Raw genomic sequence first — 22,945 nt, 5'->3', positions numbered from 1 at the left:
AGAAACTGTAATTTAATACATATTTTGCATTGAATGCATTTATACAAATGTAACTATGAACATAATTGCCTGCATTTATAATCTAAAAAAAAACTAAGTAGGGAATTCTGGTAATAAAAAATACAAACTAGTAATAAAATTTAAACACATATTAAAAGCGCCTTGTTGTGAAAAATGCTAATTTCCTTTATCACTTTATCACTTTTAATTCTAATCATACCCTTCAAGTCATCTGTTGGTTATTTTTTTATTGTGATTTCTTGACCTTCAGTTTTCCTATTACTTTTTATAAAAAAAAAACAAAATTGGATAGGAAGCATAATACAATAGCTACATGTATCACATTTTGCTTCCCTTACTTCTGACCTCTATGGCAGCAAAATGTGATAGAGCAACAAAAAATGGCAGAACACAGGAATCAAATTATATAACCTTTTCCAGTGATTTTTGGCTTATTTTTAAAGGCCTTTGCTCAGCTAGTTTACAGAGTTTAAGATAATAATGATATAGCTAGAAGTGTGTAAGTTTACAGCCTTGTGATAGCTACATGTTTTGCTATCAAGCAACCAACAACAACAACAACATTTATTTATATAGCACATTTTCATACAAAAAGTAGCTCAAAGTGCTTTACATAATGAAGAGAAGAAAAATAAAAGACAAAATAAGAAATTAAAATAAGACAACATTAGTTAACATAGAAAGGAGTAAGGTCCGATGGCCAGGGTGGACAGAAAAAACAAAAAAAAACTCCAGAAGGCTGGAGAAAAAAATAAAATCTGTAGGGGTTCCAGGCCACGAGACCGCCCAGTCCCCTCTGGGCATTCTACCTAACATAAATGAAATAGTCCTCTTTGTAGTTCGGGTTTTTCACGGAGTCACTTGATGCTGATGGTCATACAGATTTCTGGCTTTTAATCCATCCATCATTGTTGGAACATCATGGTGCTTTGGGTAGATGGTGGTGGCGTGCGCCACCACCAAAAGGACACCGGAAAAGGAAACAGAAGAGAGAGTAGGGGTTAGTACAGATTTTGAATGAATAGTTATTATAATGAATTGAATATACAGAGTATCAGGATTAAATTACAGTGAAGTTATGAGAAGGCCATGTTAAAATAATGTGTTTTTAGTAGTTTTTTAAAGTGCTCCACTGTATTAGCCTGGCGAATTCCTACTGGCAGGCTATTCTAGATTTTAGGTGCATAACAGCAGAAGGCCGCCTCACCACTTCTTTTAAGTTTTGCTCTTGGAATTCTAAGGAGACACTCAGTTGAGGATCTGAGGTTACGATTTGGAATATAAGGTGTCAGACATTCCGATATATAAGCCACTGATTCAGAGCAAAGTACAGTACATTCCAGATACAATGGACTATCATGAGGAAAGCCATGACTGCTAAAATGTCCAATATTTCAATATATTCTACTTGTCATGTTTTTATATTAATACACAACCATCCATCCGTTCATTCATCAATCTGTCCATCCATACATACATACATCTAATGTTTATCATACTCACTTAATGCCTCATGGCCTCATTTAAGTACTTTAGTCCATGAAACTGCCACACATTGAATTTTTTCAGTTTTAGTTAACTAACCTCTTACCATTTGGTGTTGTTAAGATAATGACTTTGACGATTTAAATAAATCAAAATAATGTAGTGTTTAGTTTAGCTCAAACTCATTCTTTCATAATTTATACTCCACCAACATAAAATGCAACATTACCATATACCGTAGTGTGTTTTTCACAATTTTTCAATATTAGTCACCACAAAGTTATAATACAAGAAAATGTTGTTGACCCCAATCTGCAGTTGATCATCAATTCTTTTAACAGTACTCGTCACTGTATTATGTATTTCTTTTTACATCAGTAAAGATGATCGGCAAGTGTGGTAACCTGCTACTCTGCATTTTTGCTCGGTGCTGCTCTGTGTGTTTCTCTGCCACCACATTGCCCTTCACAGAATATCTTGACTCTGCCAACCTGGTGTCTATCAGTTGGGGCTTTGATAACAATGGAGGACCAATCACATTTCAAGTTGTTGCCAATACTGCTGGGTGGGTTGGCTTTGGATTTAGCCCCAGTGGAAGCATGACTGGATCAGACGTTGTAATTGGAGGTGTCAATCCAGATGGCACAGTTTACTTTGCTGTAAGTGTTTTAAACTTCTTATTTTTAGTATATGACATACAACAAATATGCAAACTCTTGTAAATATCCTTTCTGACTCTTGGCTTTTTCTGCATTTAACTAAAGCCTTCTAGTCAGGGTGAAAAACATTATACACGTAACAAAACATTATATTGTCAAATTGGTTTAAATTAACTAGGGGTTGCAAGGGGGTGGAGAATATCTCAGCTGATATTTTGTGTTCATTTATTTATAAAAAAGAAAAAGTATAATTTTGCAGTCCTATTAACATAATGTAATATGTTATTTTAACTTTAAATTTTACATACCCTATATGTATGTATACAATGTTCTAAATCTCAACCTGACTCATTTTGTCCCTCGTGTTTATGAAAGAAATTGCCACTGACATTCAAGTCATTATAAATAGATAGACATTATATTGAACCCACGGGCAAACTGCAGGGTTACAGAAGCTGTAAGAAAAAAAAAAACACACAGAACTCATTCAACATTACAGAACAAATAAAAAACCAATAAATAAAAGTGCCTTAATCTAATTGAATCAACAGAATACTGTGTCTAAAATCCATTTTTTTGCGTTTTCAGTATACAGTATAAGTCAATATTTCTCCATCCTGCAGCTATACTATGTTGGGCCTATTCAATATTAATTTTTGCAAAGTACCATCTATTGGAATTATTTTATAATGCATGTTGTAACAATATGAATCACATATTCCATTCCAGCAGAGGGCACATTGCAAACATTAACATTGCTGTTTAGAATCCTATTCCATACACTGTATACAGACAAACTTACACTATAACTTAATATAAGAAATTTTAAATAGGAAAAATATAGGTACCTCAAAAAACAGCTTCCTGTCCATAATCTACTGCTCACTTTGAAATATATCAAATTAATTTCAAAATATCTTAAAATAGACAGGGACTTCCACAGAAAATATAGGAGGTCATCTTAGATTTAGTTGCATTTCAGAATAGCAAAATGTGTACCGACTTATTTTAAGATATCTTGAATTGTATTTGAGACATCTTCAAATGCAGTGTAAAATTTCAAGATCTCTTGAAATAGACATATTTAAAGATATCTGTAATTCAGTTTTAGATATCTTAAATGTCTTTCCACATACCTTGAAACATATATTGAGATGTCCCAAGATGTTAATTTGGCTTATCATAATTACACGACTTTTAATTTTGCAGACTTCTTATAATTGATTGTAAATGTGTGAGATCCTCACCGTGTTACAATTCTATCTACATATACAACTTTCATTTCAGTATAGATGGACTAATTCCATGATATGGATGAAGAAATCATATTTTTTTCAGCAACCACTTAATCTTATTGCTTCTGGATCTGAATGTCTCTGAAATTTCTGTGACAGGATAGACATGCAACAGGAAATACACTGCCACTGGTTGATACAAAACAGGATTACACCTTGATAAATCTGAAGGAAAGTGGCAGCACAACAACGATGACTTTTAGCAGGCAACTTCAGACATGTGATACTGATGACCTGCCAATCACAGTAAGTTAATTTTTGACTTTAACACTCAGTTATATAAAGTACAGTTATACATGTATACAGGGTAACTATACAATTTGCAGTATCATACATCTAAAAATGAAACCAATATTAAATATAGGATATATTTTCATTTGATTCTGGACATCTCATGCAGCAATTTTTATTGTGATATTTTTAGATGTTACATGAGACTACTAGAAAAAAAGCTATAACACAGATTAAATAACATGAATGGAAATTAGGAACATTAATCAATTCTACTTTATGATAAAGAAGACGCAATATGTAAGGTTTGTAAATTGCAGTTTAATATTTCTACAGCATTTTTTACAGGCAACACCAATGATACTGATTTATGCATATGGATCAAAAGATACTATTTCTTATCATGGAGCATCACGAGGTGCCAAGGTCATCAATTTGCTTAATTATGCTGGCAGTGTGCAGTCTGCAGTCAGCTATAGTTATATTAATTTGACAGCAACAAATGTAAGTTAAAGTTCCTGCAATTAAAAATTATTTAAGGGCATTTTTCTGAACATTGACTGTGAACAAAGCAATGAAGGATAGAGACCTTTTGTGGTGCAGTGGATCAGAAGAGTAGAAGTTCTTTTCACAGGGCCTTTTTTGTTTCAAGACCCTGCAGTACAAAGTAAAACGATTTTAAATACACAGTACTATGTGAATTAAGATCTTTCAATAACAGAAACATAATACCCTTTTGCTTTCTATGTGTTGTCAGCTTTTGGGTTTAAGAGCAGAATCTATCTTTTGGATCCCATTTTCTGACAGATTGCAATGTCTTCCTCTTAGTTCAGTTTATTGCTCAGCCGAGTCAGAATATCAGAATGCAATCATATGCATTGTACATACAGTTTTCAGAGTTTAGACTTAAAAGAATTTAGCTTGGAATAACTTTGTTTAGCACTTTCTATTGATACCATCAATGTGGCATTGACTTTCAGCAAATTAAACAGTGTTGGAAACACTCCAATGATGTTCAAAGAGTTTGGTGCTAATTTACTGGAACACTATTCTTTGAGCTAATGTACGAATGAAAGACTCTCAGCTCTGTCAGTAGACTTGGCGCGACTGATCTTGAATGGTGTTGCCCAAATCAGCCCTTTCATGTTTTCTTTCGAAGCAATCAGACATACATGTGGTAATAGAGATGCATTGTAACATAGGCCTGTGGTTTTAAAATGCTTTGCCAAGCTGGGGTGGCTTTAGGTTCCTATCCTGTGGGGGAAAAACAGTTATCAGGTATAGTTTATCCCCCAGTGTGAAAGGTGGCAGTGCTAGTCTGGTGTGGTCATAGTTTGGACTGCCGTAGAGTTTTATGGGACCTGTAGTTTGGTTGGGCAACCCTGACGGGATCCCTGGCTGCTGCCAGGGGACACTGCCAGGTGAAGGTCTCCTTACTTTAGGCAGCTTTCATATGACTTGGAAATGGAAGACAAAGTAGAGGGTAACAGTCACCAGGAGGATGTGAGAAGGAATGTTTACTATTTGTGATTGTGGCATTTAGACTTTGTACAGCAAAAGAATGTACTGTGATTAATAAAATAACTTTTATTTGAACTTGGAACTGTGTCAGATCCAATGTGTCTGGGACTTGGGGCTCAGTGGTGCCCCCTTATGATCACAACCTACTTTATTTCATATGGGATAGTATATACCTAGCTTTAGCAAGGCATATTGCTCATCACTGCTTTTTCTCTGTTTCTTTACAAATAAAAGGAGGTGGACAATGTGCTTGGAACTGATTGATTAGGTCCTTGCTCTTTGGTTACTTGGACCAATGAGAGGAAAGGGGCAGAAGCTTGAGGCACTTGTAGTTACTCCTTTGTACAAGTCCCCTTTCCAGAGGATCAGTTTTCATCCAAAGAAAATTAATTGACTTTTAAGCCAATGATCATTTTCAAATAACAGACAACAAAAGCATCACCTAATATGCTTTACAAACTGAAAAACTGCTTACCATTTATGGGATAAGTATATAAAAAAGTGAACAGACAAGAGGAACTATTCAGTGTATTACGTTTGTTTGCTTAGCTATTAAAAAAGTTGTTCCAACATATCATCCAGATAAATTTTAGAAATTGTCAAGGTTTCTGTTAGATTTTTAATAATTTTCTTCTGTTTTTTTATTTATAATTATGTCAATGTTGTCATTGTAGGTACCATTTTATGCTTTTTTACATAAAGAGCTAGCTGCACATTGTTAGAATGAATGTGTGCATTACATCTTGTTAAGCTTGCTGTAAAATATCAAGATACATTTACAGTATCTGGCCATAAGTGTTTTGTTTCTCAAAAGAAAAGTCTCATCAACAGAAGGACACAAACCTCTTGATCAATTTTCTTATGCTTTTTATGTTTTTGGTTTTCATCTTTTCTGCTTTAGATATCACAAGGCATGTTTTCTTTGGCCTTGGTCACCTTAGTGATTTTGTAATTTCTTAACAGACTCTATTACTCCTTTGGATTTCCCTTTGAAAGCCTTCCACCAATAAAAATGAAAAAGTTCAGAGTTCTAATTGTTTTTGATAGCCTCAACATTAGTAGTGTTATGATCTCTGCATGCCTTTCTATACTTTGTAAGTTGCACTTCATCACTTTACATACAAAATGTCTCGTCTTATACTGATAACATCTTGTTAATTAAATATGATGTGATAGTTTCTGCTTCAAATACTGTTACTGATGTCATTTATTCCAGTTTCCCACTATGTTTTGTTTTAAGAAGTACTTCCATTGCCTATCTTAAAAGAATGTCCCTTTATTTCCATTATTGTTCTTGAAGACTGAGAAAATTTTGAAGACAGGGGTTAGGTCCCTTTACATCATTCACAGCTCCAAACTAAAGGGGATTAATTCCTTTACCCAGTGAGAGTTAGCCCTTTAGCCCCAGAATATATTTGGTTGCTCTTCTCTGTGCAGCTTCTAGTGTTGTTATGTGTATAACTGTTACATCTAAAAACCTGTGTTTATAGGCTAGAAATACACTGCATGGTAAATACCTTTAGTCATAGAGATGATCTTTTAGTAAGGAATTGCTCAAAACAGTTATTTTGTCAAAATTAAAAGTGTTGCTTTTATTTTTAATTTACAGGACCTCTAATAAAGAGAGATTTTATTTTCAGACTATATAACGAACTAATAAAACTGCATCTGGTGTTTGGAGTCTGAGTCTGGACAAACACTACAAAATTAACATAGCAGCACTAGAAGCTGTGCAGAGAAGTGTAGCAAAATGTATCAGTGCCACACATCTTATTTGTAAATTGCAATTTCAAAGTTTTACATCAATTTAGAAGATTGTCTTTGTTGTTTACATTTTTTGTTTTTTCTACCTTGATGTTTGTTATCTTTCCAATGTTGGTGTTACTGTGAATTTCACAAGTCTACTATTTCAGAATGTATTTTGCTACCACCTTGATGTTTACTTTCATTGCAATGCTATGGAATATAAAGAAAGCAACAACACATATTCATTGATTTGTTTACAACTTCTCTAGTCTTTATCTTTTCTTAGTATTTTGATGTAAAGCTTTCCTTGATGGTTTGTAATTTGTACACTTTTTCCATTACATTCCTATGAATCATCCAGCACTCATCTGTCATCCTACTGAAATCCCAATATCCCTGATACTTTCTTTTCATGTCCTTGATAGTGTGATGAAATCTTTCACCCTGATCATCACATGCCTCTCTAAGTTTTTCAGGGAAAAAATCTAAATGTCATTACTAAAAGTGGACTTTGAGACTCATATTGCAACTCAATTTATTAAAGTTAATATTTTCTTTATAATTTGGATGTTGATTGTTACCTTAAACAATAGAAATTACTTCTTTGAATGATGCCTAAGTCTCTCATTTCAGGTTGCTCATCACATCATCAAATTCCCCATGAGAAATCAGTTTTCCAATATCTGTTCTAGCAAAAATTCCCTGTTTTACTTTAGCTTCAGGCAAACCAAGAAACGTTTGGCACAATTACATAAAACAGGCTCCATCTTTTGATAGGTCTTTAACAAACAGCTTTATTAAACCAAGCTAGATCTGAAGATGTTTTTGGAGCTAATCTGTAGTTTTTTTCCCAGACATGTCTCTAAGTGGCCTTACATGCTGCAAATTTGCTGCTATGACTCACCAGCATGTTCAATGCCACTTATATTTTACAGAATTAGAATACTTAGCAGTAACCAAAAAAATTAACAGATCTCTGATAGACAAGTCTTTATTGTGTTCTTCATTATGAGAAGCATTATACAGGATACAGGACTGTGTCAAAGAAGGCAGGAAAATGTTTAACATAGATTAAAAAATAAGACACCATACAATAAGCATGAAGTTCTCTATAATTACATTTTATAATTAAATTTAACTAATTTTAATTGTTTGTTCGGTGGTCGGTGCCTGTCGTGGCGGCAATCCCCGAACCCGCTGGTGGACACCGGCGGTGAAGGATGACGTCAAGCTGAAGAAGGAGTCCTACAGGACCCTTTTGTCCTGTGGGACCCCGGAGGCAGCTGATAGGTACCGGCAGGCCAAGCGGAATGCGGCTTTGGTGGTTGCTGAGGCAAAAACTCGGGCGTGGGAGGAGTTTGGGGAGGCCATGGAGAATGACTTTCGGACGGCTTCGAGGAGATTCTGGTCCACCATCCGGCGTCTCAGGAAGGGGAAGCAGTGCAGTGTCAACACTGTATATGGTGGGGATGGTGCGCTGCTGACCTCGACTCGGGATGTTGTGGGTCGGTGGGGGGAATACTTCGAAGACCTCCTCAATCCCATTAACATGCCTTCCAATGAGGAAGCAGAGCCTGGGGACTCAGAGGTGGGCTCCCCCATCTCTGGGACTGAGGTCACCGAGGTGTTCAAAAAACTCCTTGGTGGTAGGGCCCCGGGGGTGGATGAGATACGCCCGGAGTTCCTCAAGGCTCTGGATGTTGTAGGACTGTCTTGGCTGACACGCCTCTGCAACATCGCATGGACATCAGGGACAGTGCCTCTGGATTGGCAGACCGGGGTGGTGGTCCCCCTCTTTAAGAAGGGGGATCGGAGGGTGTGTTCCAACTACAGAGGGATCACACTCTTCAGCCTCCCTGGAAAAGTCTATTCAGGGGTCCTGGAGAGGAGGGTCCGTCGGATAGTCGAGCCTCGGATTCAGGAGGAACAGTGTGGTTTTCGTCCTGGTCGCGGAACAGTGGACCAGCTCTATACCCTTAGCAGGGTCCTGGAGGGTGCATGGGAGTTTGCCCAACCAGTCTACATGTGTTTTGTGGACTTAGAAAAGGCATTCGACCGTGTCCCTCGGGGAATCCTGTGGGGGGTACTCCGAGAGTATGGGGTACCGGCCCCCCTGATAAGGGCTGTTCAGTCCCTGTACGATCGGTGCCAGAGCTTGGTCCACATTGCCGGCAGTAAGTCGAACCCGTTTCCAGTGAGAGTTGGACTCCGCCAGGGCTGCCCTTTGTCACCGATTCTGTTCATATCTTTTATGGACAGAATTTCTAGGCGCAGCCAGGGTGTTGAGGGGGTCCAGTTTGGTGGGCTCAGGATTGGGTCACTGCTTTTTGCAGATGATGTTGTCCTGTTTGCTTCATCAGGCCGTGATCTTCAGCTCTCTCTGGATTGGTTCGCAGCCGAGTGTGAAGCGGCTGGGATGAGAATCAGCACCTCCAAATCCGAGACCATGGTCCTCAGCCGGAAAAGGGTGGAGTGCCCTCTCAGGGTTGGTAGCGAGATCCTGCCCCAAGTGGAGGAGTTCAAGTATCTCGGGGTCTTGTTCATGAGTGAGGGAAGAATGGAGCGTGAGATCGACAGGCGGATCGGTGCGGCATCCGCAGTAATGCGGGCATTGCATCGGTCTGTCGTGGTGAAAAAGGAGCTGAGCCGTAAGGCGAAGCTCTCAATTTACCAGTCGATCTATGTTCCTACCCTCACCTATGCTCATGAGCTATGGGTAGTGACCGAAAGAACGAGATCGCGAATACAAGCGGCTGAAATGAGTTTCCTCCGCAGGGTGTCTGGGCTTTCCCTTAAAGATAGGGTGAGAAGCTCAGTCATCCGGGAGGGGCTCAGAGTAGAGCCGCTGCTCCTCCGCATCGAGAGGAGTCAGATGAGGTGGCTCGGGCATCTGATCAGGGTGCCTCCTGGACGCCTCCCTGGTGAGGTGTTCCGGGCACGTCCAACCGGGAGGAGGCCCCGGGGAAGACCCAGGACACGCTGGAGGGACTATGTCTCTCGACTGGCCTGGGAACGCCTTGGGATTCTCCCGGAAGAGCTAGAAGAAGTGGCCGGGGAGAGGGAAGTCTGGGCATCTCTGCTCAAGCTGCTGCCCCCGCGACCCGACCTCGGATAAGCGGGAGACAATGGATGGATGGAATGAATGGATGGATGTTCTTAAACATTACACTTTCACTTACAAGCCCATTACTTTGAGAATATACTGTATGATAATAAAGATGTTTCTATTATCATTTAATCAACAAGATAATTAAAAGGACAGGCTCAGTTAAGGGACACACTCTGAACACCCTGGAGGTAGCAGCAAAGATAGAATGAAGACAAAATTATGAACAATTCTGCACATCCTCTCTCTGACATACTGACATGGAGTACTTTTAGCAAACTCATATTGATTCAGGTTGATTCTCATCTCTGAACTGGCCCAGTGTGTGTGAATAGGAATATGTGTTTCAAGAAAAACCTGTGCCCTATCCACATTATGTTTCTGTATTGCACTAAAAACACCAGAATGACTCTGCATCTTATAGGCAACTATCTTCTCTAGGTAATAAATGAGGACTATTGTACTGTAATACACATTTACGCAATTTTATACAATTCAACTGATGTATACTCAAAGAATAAGAAAACAGATAAACTCAGGACATATATACACAGAAAACCAATGGAGGTGAAAGAGGTCAAGCCCTGAAAAGGCAGGCAATGAAAACTAGTAAAATACACAAACCTTCTAGACAGATTGTCTTAGCAATTACTGAACAAGGAGCGTCATTGAAGTGTATCATAAGTTTCTGTAACGTTAATGAAAATGGCCAGGTGGTGTCACGAGAGAGGTGAGTGTCAAATGCTTCGAAACTTCGATACGATTTCTGACACAATTGCTTCAAACGTGTTGATGCTTCGTGAGGCTTCACTCCGCCCATCACTACTCACAGGTTACTGAACGAGAAATCAGCAGACTAGCATGACGGATGGGGCGTAATGGGCGTCCTTCCCCTCTCCTCCGGATTTTTCAAATGTTAATTTGTGCTTAAAAATCATTAAAAAAGCGGCCTGATTATGTGGCGTATGGTACACCGCGGGTTGGCTAGTAGAATTATATTAAAGATAGGAGACCCTGACACCTAAATAATTAAGAAGAAAACTTAAAAAACTATTTCCAACAATATACAAAATTCAAAATGCAAAACTAAAAGTGTGAAACATAAAAAACAGCAAAAACAGAAATTCTAGAACCAGAGAAGCTGAAATACAAAGGTTTAAAAATATTAAATTATAAAAAGAGTGTGAAAAGGCAGCAAACACAGTTTGAGAAACTAATGCCATTGCTCAGAAGCAGTGGCTGCCTGGAATGTAAATAGCCCTCAGTTACTTCAAGACAGACAAGACTGGCTGCTGCACCTGAGAACATCACGTAGTTATGGGCTTTGCTCTTGCACCTAAACAAAAGTATAATTAACAATGAACAAAATTAAATGAACTAAACTATCAGGAAAAAAATGAAAAGATGATAATTAACAATTAACAGGAACATTACATGATTATGACAGTTACATTCATGGTAAGTCAAAGAGAGAGGTTTGTGAACAAAATCTGAATTGTTCCTGCTATTTCACAAAATATAAAAGAGAAATAAAAAGAATTTTTATTTTATCACTATTATTGTTACACAGTTTTTCATTGGGAAATAACCACTTACTGCAGAGGCACTTAGCTTTGAAACTGGCACATTACTGTAATTTTTTGTCTTATAATTCATGATGTTTCTCTGTTTATTTTGAAACTTTTTATTTTGTGTAAATGTTGCTTATTTCATACTATATTTGTAATTCTTGTATGAAATGCTGAGATCAAAAATTGAAATATTTAAGACAACACTGAACTGATTTGAATGAAACTAGGTTGAATTTTTCAAAAAACTGGAAAAGCGAATGGGGTGATTGAAACAGTACAATGTCACAGGTGAAACAAGATTAGCATGAAAGTGTCATAAATCATAAATTATACCCTTTCTTTCAGTGCCATTTCTTTTATATTGTACCGCAATTCTGTCTTCCTTTTGTTCCTTCTGTCTCTGATCATTATCTATTTCAGGTACCTCTACTAATACAACACTTCCTTGTCTGGGAATAACTCCTGCTTTAGGCCTCAGGAGACAGTATTTTCCTTATTTTGATCACAGCAGGAACAGGCCCTGATTTAAAAGACACTTTACAGATTCAAATACTTTTGTTAGAATATTATTTTTAGGCTCAGTATTGTTTTTCTTCACAAACATGTTATATATTAGCTTGCTACATAACACTGTGTTCTGAAGTGAAGTATACTTTATAAATAAAAAATAACAAGCTTGCTGTTGCATTTTATAATGAAGTGAAAGGGTACTATGGTGCCATTCTGAAGAAAAGCCCTAAACATACTGAATACGTCAGTTTTTCAAGCCAAAAATGTTATCAATATGGAGTCAGGGCAAACATCCAATTGTTCCTGTAGAACTCACCCTTCAGTTGATTTTAAACCTTAAGTTTTCAAGGCAGCTCCTATTATTTCAGAGGGACAAGATGGGTCATGTTTTTCCTTCTGGGACAGTGCACCCTCTATGGGCTGTATCTATGTGAATTGTCATCTTTAGTATTGCTTCACTAGCCTCAGTGTCTTTTAATTCAGAGAGCAAGCCTTTGCATGCTTACAGCCAATTAGCTACTGTCTCTTAATTGTCATTACCCCTTCCTAATGCAAGCTGTACCTTCACCTAGTGGCTCATTCCCTCAATGCAATACTTTTCTGCTCCAGTGTATGTGTGTGTCTCTCTCCCTGTCTCTCTCTTTCTTCTGGAGTGATCATGTGGGATCTAGTTCTTTCTAATGGTAGTGGTTTCTATGCTCCTGGCCACCCATTGCAAGCTGGGCAGTCCCGTGAAACCAGACTTTTAGATGAGGTAGAAATAGTCACTCTCAATAAAGCTTATTAAGTTTAAGGAGGAACTGGATGAAATACCTCTATTTGTAGATGGAGCAAAAACAACATAACATTCTCAATCGAGCTTGATCCAACTCAGGCTGGTTTGATGCTAGAGTCCTGATATGGATTTGCAAAAAGGACACAAACAGCCTATATAATGACATACAACCCAGTTTGCCTCATGTAGCTGATCAGTAAAATGAGGTACTGTCTCACACTCTTCTCCTGATACCTGACTTCTGTTCTGACCAAGCAGTCAGTCTGTATAGATCTCATAATTCCATCTAGTTTGATTACAATATTTACAGGTACTGAACTGTACTGTGCATCATGTATAATAACATATTCAGTCAAAGGCAGAGCTAATTTCACCAAAAATGCCAGGAAGAGAAAGAAAATAAGATATGCTTTGTAGTGGCAAATGAAAACAGTATCTACAATTAATAACAAAGCAATACATGAAACCAATATAACAAAGTAAAATGAATAGAATGTATTTTTACTTATTTTTTGCATTGTAGTGTATATTTAAATTTACACTGTTTTTTTCACTTGATCTGTAATTTGTGTTTATGTGAAAAGAGACAGTTGCCTTTGATTCTTGTAAGTCTAAGCATTATCCTCTGATGAAGACCCCTGGCAGGGGTTGAAAGCTCAGGAATAAAAACTACTGAACTGAATATTTGGAGGTAAGATGTCTGAGGAAGGAAATGATGTCATCCAGGCCGGAACCGGAAGTGACATCATCAGCATTGCCGGAACCTGGCGAGATTTCCCGGGAATGGTCTGCAAGAAACTGAGGGAGACAGTCAGCACATTCTGCCACCCCCTGGTCTGGGGTAGTATTACAGTTACCCAGGCCGTTTAGCGGTCTCCTAATTGCACGTGTGTGACTATATATATATAATATATATATATATATTGTCACACATGTGTGTTTAGGAGACAGCCAAAGGGCTTAAATACAGGTAATTCCATGCCAGGTCAGGGGGTGGCGGAGTGTACTAATTTTCCCTCTCAATCTGTTGCAGACCATTTTAGGGAAATCCCGCCCGGCTCTGGGGCAGCCAATGACGTTCCTTCCGGTTCCAGGGCTGATGACGTCACTTCCTTAGCTGGCCTTTAAAAGCCGCCATACTGTCTGAAGAAGTCAGTTCTGTTTTGGACTCGGTTGAATAAACATGTCTACCATTTTTCACCTATTTTGCAGCCGTAATCGATTAAATGGGTGGCTGCCCCAAACCTTCTTGATGTCTCATGGTCGTTCTTGTGACAGTGGCGTAGTCGGCAGGATGGAGAAAGCCCTGAAGAGAACGGGACCGGACCTGAATCATGTCCAGGTGGGAGAGTACCTGGGCCGAGCTTTCGGGTGGGGAGTGCGTCTCGGGTTTCGGAAAGAACCGGTGCAGACTCCGCTCCCTTTGGCTATCTCTGGGGCACCCAAATTGAATAGGGAGAGTGTCGAGGGGACACACAGACATGGGCTGGTCTCTATGGGGGAAACGATGGGGACTTATTATGCTCTCTCGGAGGAGAGCGCTGTCCTTCCCACTGGGGCTAAGGTCCCACAGGAAAGTGGACTTTCCCCGGGCCAGCAGGTGAAGAGAATACAAACCTGGAGGTTTGACCCTGAACAGGCTACCAGAGAACAACTGGACGTTCTCTGGGAAGAGGTGGCAGGCTGGTTAAGGCCCGCTGATTGCTCCACCTACAAAATAGTAAAGAAAGTGGCATGTTTGCTGTTTATAAATGGCTTGCCAGAGCATTTCACCCAGCCGGCCTGGGGAGAATTTTCAAATGTAAACGAGCTCATACAGCTCATTGAAACAACCAGGGCAGTCTCGCAATCTGAGAGGGCTGAACGGTCCTTAAGTGGACGCCATAGAGATTACGTCCCTCTTAAACTGCCCTCCCAACATAAACCGGAATTTGCACCAAAGTCCCCGATCCCGCGGGCGCGATCCTCACTCGGGGGCAAGGCGGAATGTGAATGGAGAGAGGGGGTGGGATGGTGTGCACTTTCAAACCCCCTGGCTTTGGCTCATAAGGGAGAGGTCATTGTAAACGGCCACAAGGTAGAGGCCCTATTTGACTCTGGCAGCAACCTTTCTATGGTCGATTGCCGTTATGTACTACCGCGACAATGGTTAAAAACAAAGATCAGCATTACCTGTGTACACGGAGATGTCCGCGCCTATGAATCCGCCCAGTGTTTCATCTGCCACGGAGGAAAACTCAAAGAACTTGTTGTTGCGGTACTTCCAAATCCTCCGTGTGCGGTGATTCTTGGGCGGGACTGGTCTGACAATAAAAGCGGTGCAGTACTGATCTCGCCTTATTCGAAATTGGGCCTAGTAACAGATGGGAATCCACCATCTTAGGTTGTCTCCACACCGTGTGCACAGCCGGTGGAGAGAGATATGGGTGATCACGAGGAGGATGGAGACTACCACGTCATCAGTCTGCTCCTCACCAGAGCGGGAGGTTTCTCCGCCCCTTGAGGTCAGCCCAGACCCTCTCTCAGATCTGAGCTTTCAATTCAGACAAACACCAGCATCATTTAAAAGGGAACAGTGGAATGACGATTCCCTTAAATTTGCTATGAATGTAGAAGTCCTCGTCAACGGCCAACGCACTAGTCAGCCCATGCCACAAGGACCCCACTTTGTGTTAGAAAATGACTTATTATATCGGGTCAGTGAACACGAGGGGGGGGGGGGGGGGGGGTGCGGAAGCTGTTGCTGATTCCACAAGCTTTCCGGCGGCAAGTTTGTGAGTTAGCGCACGCCCATCTCCTAGGAGGCCACTTGGGCACCGAAAAAACTCTACAGCGCATTAAGCTCCGCTTCTATTGGCCAGGAATTAACGAGGAGGTTCGCCGCTTTTGTGTTTCATGCCCGGAATGTCAGCTGCGGCAAATTCCTAGGAGGGACCATGCTCCTCTTGTTCCCCTTCCCTTAATTGATGTTCCCTTCCAAAGAATAGGGGTCGATATAGTAGGACCCCTGGAACCCTCGGCTCGAGGACATAAATATATACTAGTCCTCGTTGATTATGCGACCCGATATCCAGAAGCTGTTCCGTTGCGCTCAGCTAATTCTAAAGCAATCGCACTGGTACTGATGGAGGTCTTTGCGCGAGTTGGGATCCCTAAAGAAGTCCTTACGGACCAAGGGACGCCGTTTACCTCGGAAACGTTCAAGGAAACAGCCAAATTACTCAAAATAAAGCACTTGAGAACCGCGGTGTATCAACCTCAAACTGACGGTTTAGTAGAGAGATTTAACTCTTTTAGGGCTATTTTTTTTTTTGTTTCTTTTCTCCCAGGGCTGAATATTTTTCCAAAAACTAACATTTTTTAAAAAAGAAGACAAAGCAATTGTTTAACATATCAAATCAACAAAAAATATTTACTTTTGACAAATGTTACTGTCTTGCATGTTGTATGAGCCTGCATACTCTATGATTTCACATACATATCACATACATTTTACACAGCAAAGTCTGATCTCGCTCAAAGCAGCCAATTTCAGTCATTGCCACATTGCACTCCTTACAATATGTGTTGCTTTGATGCCTATTTTTCAATTGTCTATTGCTGCATTTTCTCACATATATTGTTAGTGTGTACTGTAGAGAGACAGGTCACCCATTTGCCATCGTGCCATGCCACTGCCACCAAGTTTTCTGCCTGCATGAAAACCGTATTGTCACCTCTTTTCATCTTCTGAAACTTTATGAACTTTATGTATGGCATTATAGCCTGGCTCACCCCATGGGATTTGCTTCTGTTTATTACCAAAGTGAATAAAACTTTGCAGCAGCATGTACCTAAGCCACCAGGGGACAAAACACCAGTTCTGTCCCATCTCTATTTGTAATGCCACAGTGCGATTCATCTTGTCTTTCGTTGTGGGTTTCCACTTTGAAAAACGAGAATGCGATGCAAACGCAGCCCGCGATTCAAAAAAAATCTCTGCCTACCTGTTTGTCTCGTCTGACAGTAGCTGAAAAGCACCATCAGGAGAGAGCAGCCTGAAGTACAGCAGCTGGTGATCTGTCATGTCCAACAGCAAGCCATGCCATCTTGTAAACTCCGGTAGCCAGATCGGCTCTCAACGGATCAATGTCTGTGTATTTATCCCATGCGAACCTTGCCGTAGATGCATCAGCTGCGCGAAGGCACTCAACTGGCAGTAGATCCGCTGGCGCGGCATCGGCTGGTGTCTGATCAGCTGATGCCTGCTTCTCACTCTCTTGCTCGATCTCCTGATCACTGCCAATAAAATCCGATTCTGAAAAATCAAGAGTCCGACTCCGCGATAATGCGCAAAACATTGTCTGCCGAGTGTTTTCTTTTCTGCACTTGCTTCGCTGCCTTTTCACATGTCGGTGCCATCTTGCCATTGTTTACATTTCGCAACTCACGCACACGCAAGGTTTAGTTGCCGAGTCAACGAGTCTAGCATTCCTCCAAGCACAGAGGGAATGCCTATGACGTAACAGTGAGATTTGTCGCCATTAACAGCTGATTGTCGCCCCCTATCCCTGGATGTTGACTTTTGTCGACATTCGCCTTCAACCCCTCCTGTCGACAAAAGTCAACATCCGCCCTAAAAGAGTTAATCAGACTCTCAAGCAGATGCTTCGCAAGGTGGTCAGATGGGATGGGAGGAATTGGGATCAGCTCCTCCCCCTCGTGCTCTTTGCCTATCGGGAAGTCCCTCAAGCCTCAACGGGGTTCTCCCCCTTTGAATTATTATATGGACGACAACCCCGGGGCATATTGGACATTTTAAAGGAAGGTTGGGAAGGAGAGGCCCTTCCCTCAATTAATATTTTGGAATATATCGCGCAGTTACGCGATAGATTTGAGAAAATTCGACCCATATTAAAAAGTCACATGCAAGAGGCGCAAGCAGCACAGGGCACAACCCTCCGGGAGTTCCAGCCGGGGGATCGAGTCATGGTATTGGTTCCCACCTCCCACTCTAAACTACTTGCCCACTGGCAAGGGCCGTACGAAGTTAAGGAGCGAAAGGGACTCGTCAACTATTTGGTGAAACAACCCAATCGTCGACCGAGCGAGCGGGTATATCACGTAAACCTGCTGAAACCGTGGAAGGAAAGGGACCCTGATCCCTCCTCAGGCCATCCCCGCTCCTTCTTTGCTCAAAGTAACACCCTTAACTTCGGGTCTAATTTGAATAACCGACAGAGGCGAGAGCTAGAGACAGTTATCTCGTTCGTCCTGGAGGTGGTTGACGAAATCCCAGGAAGGACCTCTCTGGTTGCCCATGATATTGTGACTGAACCCTGGGTCATAGTCCAAGAACGCCCGTATCATCTTCCCGAGGCAAAGAAAGCGGAAGTGGAACCGGAAATGAAGCGCATGCTGGATCTAGGAGTCATAGAGGAGAGTCATAGTCCCTGGTCCAGCCCAATTGTCTTGGTTCCTAAGCCTGACGGAAGTTGGAGGTTTTGCAATGACTTCCGTCGGCTTAACCAGGTCTCACAATTTGATGCTTATCCGATGCCTCGAGTGGATGACCTCCTTGAGAGGCTTGGACAGGCAGAATACCTGACCACACTTGACATGACCAAAGGGTACTGGCAGGTTCCTTTAATGGACTCCGCGAAGGGTAAAACCGCATTTAGCACCCCTAGTGGGCACTGGCAGTATCGTGTCCTTCCATTCGGGTTACATGGGGTTCCTGCAACTTTCCAGCGTCTGGTGGACAAAGTGCTCCGTACCCATAACACGTATAGTGCTGCCTACCTGGATGACGTCGTCATCTATTCTAGCACCTGGAAGGAACACCTACAGCACGTCGGAGCTGTATTGCGGACGCTGGGGGAAGCCGGTCTTCGCATCAACCCAAAGAAGTGTTTCTTTGGATTGGAGGAAGCCAAGTATTTGGGCTACCTAGTGGGTCGTGGTACAGTGAAGCCACAGTGCTCCAAAATAGAAGCCATTTTGACATGGCCCTGTCCGCGAACCAAGCGGCAAGTCCAGGCATTTCTCGGATTGGCGGGGTACTACCGCCGGTTTGTACCACGTTTTTCGGAGAGAGCCGTGCCCTTGACTAATTTAACAAAGAAGAGGGCTCCTAACATTGTGGCATGGACTGAGATGACAGAGGCAGCCTTCAGTGACTTGAAAAGGGCCCTGACGTCAGCACCCGTTTTAAAGGCACCTGACTTTTCACGGCCTTTAATCCTCCAGACGGACGCTTCGGACACAGGCCTCGGGGCAGTGTTGAGCCAAAGTGTCGATGGTGCTGAGCACCCCATCATGTTCCTAAGCCGGAAACTGTTGGATCGGGAGACCAGATATGCAGCAGTGGAGAGGGAGGCTCTTGCGATTAAGTGGGCGATCACACAGTTGAGGTACTACCTCTTGGGTCGGGAGTTTACACTAGTCACGGACCATGCCCCTTTACAGTGAATGGCCCTGCACAAGGAGTCTAACCCACGAGTCACGAGGTGGTTCCTCGACCTGCAACATTATAAGTTTTCGCTCATTCATCGGAAGGGTTCTCTACACGCCAATGCCGATGCTCTCTCCCGCGTTCACGACCTCTCGGTACAGGACGCCCGACCCAACGGGTCTGGGCTAAGGGGGGGGGGGGGGGGGGCCTGTCACACACGTGTGTTTAGGAGACAGCCAAAGGGCTTAAATACAGGTAATTCCATGCCAGGCCAGGGGGTGGCGGAGTGTACTAATTTTCCCTCTCAATCTGTTGTAGACCATTTTAGGGAAAGCCCGCCCGGCTCTGGGGCAGCCAATGACGTTCCTTCCGGTTCCGGGGCTGATGACGTCACTTCCTTAGCTGGCCTTTAAAAGCTGCCATAATGTCTGAAGAACTCAGTTCTGTTTTGGACTCGGTTGAATAAACATGTCTACCATTTTTGACCTATTTTGCAGCCGTAATCGATTAAATGGGTGGCTGCCCCAAACCTTCTTGATGTCTCATGGTCGTTCTTGTGACAATATATATATATATTTGAATATATATATATATATATATATATATATATGTTTGCGGGCGGCACGGTGGCGCAGTGGGTAGCGCTGCTGCCTCACAGTTGGGAGACCTGGGGACCTGGGTTCGATTCCCGGGTCCTCCCTGCGTGGAGTTTGCATGTTCTCCCCGTGTCTGCGTGGGTTTCCTCCGGGCGCTCCGGTTTCCTCCCACAATCCAAAGACATGCAGGTTAGGTGGATTGGCGATTCTAAATTGGCCCTAGTGTGTGCTTGGTGTGTGGGTGTGTTTGTGTGTGTCCTGCGGTGGGTTGGCACCCTGCCTGGGATTGGTTCCCTGCCTTGTGCCCTGTGTTGGCTGGGATTGGCTCCAGCAGACCCCCGTGACCCTGTTTGGATTCAGCGGGTTGGAAAATGGATGGATGGATGGATATATATTTGCTTATATCCTGTTTGATGTGCACTGTATATACACAGTATGGTATATACACAGTATTTTTACACAGACATAAAGTATATTGAATTTTATAATGTTGTCAGAGCTACACTGGAGATATGTGCTATTTTATTACATTACATGATTGCTAATTTTACTTTGGGATTGTATTGAAGTCGGCTTTGTCTTCATCAACAAATAAAGATTTTGAATTTCACATTGAAAAGTAACAGTTTTTCAGTTATGCAACACATTAAAGGAATACGATTAACTGGGAGACTTTAATTCAAGGAACTTTTGTAATTAAACATAATAGTTATATTAATATTTTTGTTAGATTTTAAAAGTTAGATTTACAGAGGATAAAATGTCTTTGCTATTCAATCAAGCAAAGATGCTATATGCCTCACGTAGTCCCAAAACCCAACATACATTTAGATGTCTTTAATGTTTGTGCCAAAACAGAGAAGTCTGTTTGCAAGTAATTTAATTTAAAGAGCAGAAATACAGGAGAGACATATGGACATGAACATGTTTATTTTGTTACACAATAAACACTGCAGGTAGATGGCCCCACCAGATCAACAATATTAATCATTAAGTTTACTTATTTAACTGCTGAATTCAAGTTAAGTGATACTAGTTTTTTCCTCCTTATTAAAATACAGAAGGATATTTGGGTCTCATCCTTATAGTTTCAACCAGGTACCTATTTTTTGAGGTTTAGGGAGTGTGAATAAGGCGCTATATACGTGCCCGACCCGGCACAGATTCACACTGAGGCACGTGTCAAATACACCAAACTTTTATTGTTCTTCACCTGTGGGGCACGTCTTCCCCGTGAACCCCATAGGCAATACACTGTCCAAAAAGCACTAAAGGCAACACATTAACCAAAAACCCTTCTTCAGGCACCACCACTCCTCCCATGCAACCTCATCCTCTTTCCACCTGACTCTGGCTTCTGAGTGGTGAATGCTGGCGCTTTTTATAACCCACCCGGAAGTGCTGCAGGTGCTTAATCTGTAGAGGTGTCCAGGTGGGCTCTGGGATCCATGCAGCACCCCCTGGCGGCCATCCCAGATCCCCACAGGGTTGTAGAGAACTCCATCTCCCATGAAACCCTGCGGGAAACTGAGGCACCATGGCCAGCCAGGGAGGCTGCCACCAAGCGTCCCGGGGGAGGTAGTGAGACGCCCATGGTTGCTCCCCCAGAACATATGTGGAAGGGGCGTCCTGGCCTGGTCCCCGCCACAAGAGTAACATAAAAGTAACTAATTAGTAATGTGATTTTACCCAAAAAACAATGAGTTAACTAACATGTTATAATTTGAGAGAAGTAATTAGTAATTTGTAATGCCCTTCTTTCTTCATATAGGTCTGGTTCAGTTGTAACTTTAATATTTATTGACACACTTAAGGTATGCATTTTAATGATCCATCCATCCATTTTCCAACCCGCTGAATCCGAACACAGGGTCACGGGGGTCTGCTGGAGCCAATCCCAGCCAACACAGGGCACAAGGCAGGAACCAATCCTGGGCAGGGTGCCAACCCACCGCAGGACACACACAAACACACCCACACACCAAGCACACACTAGGGCCAATTTAGAATCGCCAATCCACCTAACCTGCATGTCTTTGGACTGTGGGAGGAAACCGGAGCGCCCGGAGGAAACGCATGCAGACACTGGGAGAACATGCAAACTCCATGCAGGGAGGCCCCGGGAAGCAAACCCAGGTCCCCAGGTCTCCCAACTGTGAGGCAGCAGCGCTACCCACTGCACCACCGTGCCTCCCCGCATTTTAATGATTGCATTCTTAATTACTACATTTTAATTCATACACTCTGTACATGTTATCAACTTTTTCTACAGGCCTTTGAATTCCCTGCCAATGTAGGAATTTCTGTCGGTACAAGTCAGGACCCCCTGTACTTTCGTTTGGAGATGCACTATAATAACCCACTGGCTACTTCAGGTATGTTCTTACAACAGCAGGTATGTTTGCAGCTGTTCTGTTATGCATTTGTTTGAAAATCAATAAAATCATTGTACCAACTCTTAACATTGACACAGGCTTTGAAAAATACATTGTTTCAAGAACTATTTAAAAATAAACACACTTAGTTTAAAAGATGCTAGCCTACTGAACAAGTTGAATGTGCTGTAAAAGGTTATTTTTTATCTTTCTCCCCCACTTTCCACCTCTTTCCAGGTATGCGCAATTGCTTTTTGGCAACAGTGGAAAAACAAAAGTACAGAAATGGTTAGCAAAATATAATAACAGTTGAAAATGTAGCTGAGTTTATTAAATAATACAAAGCAGTGTCTCCCAGGCCAGCACCAGTTAGGATTTAGGTAGCAAATAAGGCTCCAATGTTATTTTTTAATTAAGTGGACAGCATACAGACAGACAAAGCTGAATACAGGGAGAGTAAGGTAAGAGTATCAGAGTATAACAAACTTTTGATGTCTTATTGGACGTAACTACACAGAACCGTGTCCCTATCTAACCAGTGCAATAAATCACCTACTTCTCTAACCGAAAACACACTACCAGCATTCACTGGTTTCCTCTCCAAATTCCTGGCTACAGAGC

The 22,945-nt window shown here is 41.8% G+C and overlaps 1 protein-coding gene across 1 annotated transcript; it reads left to right on the top strand.

Moving 5' to 3' along the window:
• The first annotated feature begins 1,849 nt into the window (after positions 1–1,849).
• Positions 1,850–22,617, top strand: LOC114657592 (DBH-like monooxygenase protein 2 homolog). The gene is made up of 5 exons (XM_028809476.2): positions 1,850–2,165; positions 3,560–3,706; positions 4,040–4,195; positions 22,222–22,324; positions 22,562–22,617. The coding sequence occupies exons 1-5, from the start codon at positions 1,890–1,892 to the stop codon at positions 22,615–22,617; spliced, it is 738 nt and encodes a 245-aa protein (XP_028665309.2). The 5' UTR covers positions 1,850–1,889.
• The last annotated feature ends 328 nt before the right edge of the window (positions 22,618–22,945 follow it).

Source organism: Erpetoichthys calabaricus, chromosome 9, assembly GCF_900747795.2.
Source record: "Erpetoichthys calabaricus chromosome 9, fErpCal1.3, whole genome shotgun sequence".
NCBI lineage: Eukaryota > Metazoa > Chordata > Cladistia > Polypteriformes > Polypteridae > Erpetoichthys > Erpetoichthys calabaricus.
Note: the sequence above shows the minus strand (reverse complement) of the source record. Positions and strands in the feature narration are given on the sequence as shown.